Source organism: Phalaenopsis equestris, unplaced genomic scaffold (assembly GCF_001263595.1).
Source record: "Phalaenopsis equestris unplaced genomic scaffold, ASM126359v1 Scaffold000777, whole genome shotgun sequence".
Lineage (NCBI taxonomy): Eukaryota > Viridiplantae > Streptophyta > Magnoliopsida > Asparagales > Orchidaceae > Phalaenopsis > Phalaenopsis equestris.
In genome coordinates, this window is record NW_018165217.1 from 239,962 (window position 1) to 246,427 (window position 6,466).

Here is a 6,466-nt window from a genome sequence, read left to right on the forward strand (position 1 = left end):
TTTCATATGTCTATTGCATCTTTTGTAATGGAATTATTCTCTTTAGTTTGAAAAAAATCGAGGTGATCTATTAGTATGCCATGACTATTATCTTTGAAAACTTGTTACATCACAAGGTTGAATGCTATATTGACAATGTGGTTGTCGAAAATCGTTTTGAGGAAGATATTCTGTCATGTCTAAGGACCTTCTTTGAATGCCTTTGAAAATATAATCTAAAGATGAATTTGTTGAAGTGCATCTTTGGCGTCTCTTCTGGGAATTTTTGGGACATTATAGTGTGGCGTAGGGGTATAGAGCTTGCCGTAGCCAAATCAAATCCATCACCAATATGGAACCTCATAAAATCTTAACACAATTGCGCTCCCTTCAAGGGAAGAAGTAGGGGGTTTATTTTAAATCTTTCTAGGTGTTGCTGCCCTTTCTCAGCTTTGGTTAAAAAGAATACCCTCGTACATTGGGACAAAGCATGTCAAGACACTTTCAATGAAATTAAGCACTACTTAATACATCCACAATTATTAGCTACTCTTGTACTTGGGAATCCTCTTTCACTCCATATTACCGCTCTTGACGAGTTGGTAGGAGCTCTGTTAGCCTAAGTTAACATGGATAGGAAAGAGGATGCCCTCTAATACCTCAATAGGTACCTCATCCTAGTAAAAATGAAATATCTAACAATCGAGAAACATTGCTTGACGTTGATATTCTCAGTTAAAAATTGAGAAATTACATGTTCTTGCACCGTATTAATTTGATTTCAAAGGTAAAAACTTTACAATATTTGATGACTGGTCCCATTTTATCTGGGCGGTTAGCAAGCTAGGCCATCCTCCTATCACAGTTCAACATTTCATATGTCCCTTAGTGAGCCATCAAAGGACATGATTTGGTTGATTTTCTAGCAGTACATCCAGTTCTAGCCGACTCATTGCTAATTAACAACTTTCCTGATGAGCACCTATTAGTTGTTGACTCATCTAAGTAGGAATTGTATTTTGAAGGGGCTTCTTCCTTGAAGGAAGGACCATCAAAATCTCTCTCAAGGATGAAGGTTGACATTGGTCTTATTTTTGTCTCCCCCAAGCGTGGTATTCTTCGTTATTCATAAAGCTTGACAGAGCTTCACATGAATGATACTCACCTAATGTGCCTAGGGATGTACTTCTTGTAATCTCAAATGGGTCTATGATTTCTGGAACTTGATTTTTGTAGCAATGTGGCACTACACATTTGACCGTGACAACAGTATCAAAAACTTGATACTTTTCCCAATTCATGTGAAATTTACTCACCAGGGGTTTTACGGAAGTATGTGTCGTACCAGTAATATCGGATTATAGAGCCTGTATTATCTATCCCACAGAGAATGCGGTATTTAATCTAACAGGTATGATCCATGCTCATCTGAACTTTTAGGAAATTAAATCTTGATTTGTCCGTAAATAAAACCCCAATGAATAGAGCATACAAAGGAGAGAGAGAGAGAGAGAGGAATGAATAATAATCAGTCTTGTCATCTATGTTGAACTTTCCCATTCATTTTGGCTAATTTGGCTATCCCTTATTCATAAAATGATTTTCTTATTTATAATAGTGGTTAGCTTTCTTATGCTGATTGGCTTGAATGCCTATTTGTCTCGTTTTAGTTTGAACAATTTGGGCTCAGGTCACTTTGTCATTTGTTTGTCCTCCTCGTGACTTGGTCAGTTCTGGCCTTTACTCGGGCGGCTGCATCCGATCAGCTTTGGTTTTATTTCAGGCTCATATGGTTTCATCTAGTTAGTTTTGGCTTTTAGCTAGGATGACTGCATTCGGTCAGAAAAGTTGGTCTCATGATCTTTTGCCGGTGGGCCCTCATTTCTCATACCCTTCTCCTCTAGACTATTAGATCTCCTTATATTACTGCTGACATATTTTTATGTATAGCCTTATTACACATCAATCAAAAGCCCAATATCTTATAATTTGCTTTATAAACAAAAAAATGCAAATATTTCCCATCATCGAAGTAAAATAAATAAATAAATTATAACGACTAGTTAAATTTTAGTTTTAAGGAATAATCTAGAGCATCAACTAATGTTTACATTTATAAGAAGGAAATTCCATCAGGCTCTAAGACCTACTTAACTTTCAACAATTTTTTTTTATAAGCAACAAAAATGTTCTAGGCGATTTTTTTCTTGCGACCCCGTTGTTTACCATGCAATAATTAGCCCAGTAAACAACCATCGTCTTCCCTCTATAAATATCTACCATCTATATCTCCGCTCTCAGCATATACAAAAAAACTATTCCTTCGCCAATCCTCCAATCCTCCCAGTTGCAGCATGGCTCGTTTGCTTCCATTACTCCTACTTCTTTTCCTAACCGTACTCCTCTCCCGTCTCCCATCCCCTTGCGCTTCTCTACCCATCCGTCTCAACCTCACCCATATAAATTCCAAATTTTCTAACATCTCCATTGAGGATCGCAACCTTCTTGCAATTAAGCGCGGCAAGCTCCGCCTGGCATTCATTTCTTCAAGGTTATCGACGTCTTTAGTCGACGTGCAAACCAATGTCCAGTATTCTAACCAGGAATATTCAGCCGACTTAGCCATCGGTACCCCGCCCGTTTCCGTCTCCGTCCTCCTCGACACGGGCAGCGATCTGATATGGACCAAGTGCGAGCAAGGCTCTGCTTACAATCCCTCTGCTTCCTCCACATACTCTCCTCTCTCCTGTGGCTCCACCTTCTGCCAGAACGAACTTACGTCCTGCTCCGACGGTAGTACATGCAGGTATTTCTTTATTTGAAGAGTATGTGATTTTTAAAAGCATGAGTTAAAATAAATAAATAAATAATTGAATGACACAATATGTAGCCTCTTCATGCACTTGAAATAGTGCAGGCCCAGCCATTGGCCTCATCTGCGGAAATTTTGTGGATGACAATATGCCGAGCTATTTAATTCAGAATAAATACTTAAATCAATTCTACAAAATTTTAAGATTTTAATTTTACAAGAAAAAATCATGATTTAGCACTTATAGCGTTTTCTAGAAGAAAAACTAATGTTATAATGCAAAATATCAAGAGACTTAAATGGATAATTGAGTACTTGTAGATATTTGAGCTAATGTAGTATAGAATATAATCATCTAGTTTCATAATATGGAAAAATAATTACTTTAACCCTTCAACACAACAGAATATAATTCTCGATGTTAATACACTCACAGTCTATACGAGTATTAAATATTTCACTTATAAATAAGATCTTATTTTATAAAATAATTTTTTTATTGGGCTGTTGAAGGCAAAGAGATTGCCTTTTAAACACAATTATTTACAAAACATGGTCCATAAAGCCACGAGTTAAAAATTCTCCGGCAGGATGCTTTGGAACATTAGGAGGTCAAAACGTGAAGACTAGTTTGTTAATTATTTGGGATTAGACAAAACTTATTTTGCATCTCTAGAAAAACTACCAAACCTAATCATTGATTATATTATATAATATTCTTGGGCGGCTCCTAAAATCTTGCCACTAATTTGTTGGAGTAATTTGTAGTTAGGAGACGATTTTGTGCGATATGGAGCATTTACATAAGAAGCACACAATTCTTATGAATGTACAGATCTCCACCAAAACTTTCAGATTTACACACGCATATCATATCATAATTAGCACTATTGTTATTTTTTAAAAATCAAATATAATTTTTTTCGTGCAGAAATTTAAAGTACTATATCTATATTTGAAAGTTTATGAGGGAGATAGGTAATATTGAATCAGAAAGTAATTGTGAATCATGCCTAAGAACTAGAGCGTAAGTAGAGATAGCGAGAGGGATGAACAATAATGAAAAGTAATCTCTTTTGTGTCTTATTCATAAAATGTTTCTAATATTTTGGTATAACGATAGGATACATTGTTGTCATTATTTGGAAGGTGTTTGAACTAGGATATTTCTGGAATTTTTACATGTATAGGCTTGTTGCCCAACTACTATCTTGCTTAGCGGCTGAGGTTAATTGGCAACAAATCGACTAGATTCACTCGATCAGCTGAGCTTAGTCCATACAAATCGATCGGTTTATCTAGCCTATTTGTCAATCCTTAATTCTTCGTAAGGAGCCTCTAGTGCGTCTATAAAATAGTTGTATATACTATGAGATTAGATCTTCCCTTGAATTTGCTTTAACAAACAATAGGATATCTCATCTCATCGACTTTCTTGTAATGATTGACTCGGTCCTTTGTCTCATTTCTGGGGAAAGACCCGTGCTTGTATCATCCAACCATCTTCTTATTCGTCTCGTGCCTCAATCGAGTTTGGAAAGTCAAGAAGGTCTCACGATCTCAATGTAGTAGATCTAACTCTATCATATTTTTTTTCTTTCCAATCATTAAGTTTTATTAAGATTAGTACAAACACCTTTATGATATACATATAAGTAAGAATCATATACAAGTTATGTAAATTTCTCTATAAAAAATTATAATTTAAAATAACTTACAAATTACTAAAAAAATTCTAAGGCTTATTAGTTATTACTTAATTATGTCATATTAAAGAAAAAATTAATTGGTTGACAATTTAGTTATATATATTCTTTAATTTAACAAAAATTAACGAAAAGCAAATTGCCATCAATTTCACAACAGCTTTTACTCCCCGTACGGTAGCGCCACGGTTGGCGGAACCATGGGCGCTGAGACCTTCTCCTTCGGCGGCACAAATGTACCGAGCTTAGCTTTCGGATGCAGCAACTCGGAAATGGGATCTGCAACGACGATCTCCGGTCTTTTGGGTATGGGTGGAGGACAGTTGTCCCTCGTCTCCCAGCTTGGCTCAGAAAAATTCTCCTACTGCCTCACCCCCTACGACTCACAATCTACCAGCCCTCTTTTCCTCGGATCCCTCGCCAACCCCGATTCCTCTTCTCAAACCACGCCCTTGGGACAAAGCCCTAATATTCCAACTTACTACTACCTCTCTCTCCAGGGAATAACCGTGGGCTCCACTAAGCTCTCCATCCCAAGCTCCGCGTTCGCGATTTCATCCGATGGCAGCGGAGGGTTAATCATCGACTCCGGCACCAGTTTCACAATGTTGGTCCCGTCCGCATATGATGTTTTGAAGCAAGAGTTTCAGTCACAGATGGGGTTGCCGGTGGCGTCGGGGAACACATTTGATCTCTGCTTCTCGTCTCCTTCCGATGGTTCTTTTCAGCCGCCAAAGCTTATATTTAATTTTCAGGGTGCTGATATGGATTTGCCGAAAGAAAATTATTTGGTTTCTGATGCGGGAGGCAGCTTGTTGTGCCTGGCTATATTGCCGAGCGATCAATCTTTATCCCTCTTTGGCAACTTTCAGCAGCAGAACATGCATATCGTCTATGATGTCCAAGGGGGCAACCTCTACTTCGCTCCTGCTCAATGCGCAAATTTGTAGACTCTTGCCATGCCTTTGAGAGGAGTTAATTCAGTCGTACTTGATTTATGTTGTTGTATTTTATGCTTCGGGCTATGTGTCAATTATTGCATACGGATACCGCATGCATCTGTGCATTCGGTGTCCAATCATGACCGTAGATCACGGTGATCGACGGTCATGATATATTTCAGATTTTTTTTTTTTTTAAATTTAGGTGAGGTATCGGATCACCTGATCTACGGTCAGAATCGGACACCGCATGATTTTTTTCTTTTTGTGAGTTGTAATAATTTTCATATTTTTCCTTAAGTAGTATTGGCTTGGTATCATTTTCCCGTATGAGCAGGGCGCAAGAAAAAAAATAAAAGAAATGAAACGATAAAATAAACTGCAATTTGTCGATCAAAGAGCGTTTATAAACTATAATGGCCTATTATAGAACCGTAACTTTCTATTGACAACTAATCCAATGTAAACAATGTATTAATTATAGTGAATTGTGCAAATATATTCGTATCATTTTTCATCCATTAAAATATAATTTTTCCTCAAGGTTGAAATATATTGAGCATCTTCAGTCGTCAAGAGATTTAGATGGAACTGTTAGGCAACATTGCAGGCAATGAGTGATCATCCAGCAAAAAATATTTCATCCCAATTATCCTCTTACAATGCTAAAGATGAATACTTTCAGGCAATACAAAATTTAGTCATTGAATAGAATGATTCTGTTTGTTTATTGAACCAAACTGCGGGCTCAAAAAAGTGTTTGCATTTTGCTAAAGCATAAATGCATCATAAAGTTCTTTCAAGTCATATTTTTTTATGAAAAAACAAGTGGGATGGACTGAGCTATACAAGTTTTTATTTTATTTAATTTTGGAAGATTTACATACATACCAGTCAATTCTTGTGTATTCACATATGTAACCCCTAAAATTCAATTTTGACGGTGAAATTGTGAATCTCAATTTTTAAAAATTAAAACGATGACATCTTTTTATGTGATACGAAAGTTTGGGTGGTAAAAATATAAG

At 36.7% G+C, this 6,466-nt stretch overlaps 1 protein-coding gene across 1 annotated transcript; it reads left to right on the forward strand.

Moving 5' to 3' along the window:
- The first annotated feature begins 2,295 nt into the window (after nt 1-2,295).
- LOC110031146 (aspartic proteinase nepenthesin-1-like) lies at nt 2,296-5,760 on the forward strand. The gene is made up of 2 exons (XM_020734214.1): nt 2,296-2,785; nt 4,658-5,760. Exons 1-2 carry the CDS (start codon nt 2,334-2,336, stop codon nt 5,445-5,447), a joined length of 1,242 nt encoding a protein of 413 aa, XP_020589873.1. The 5' UTR covers nt 2,296-2,333; the 3' UTR covers nt 5,448-5,760.
- The last annotated feature ends 706 nt before the right edge of the window (nt 5,761-6,466 follow it).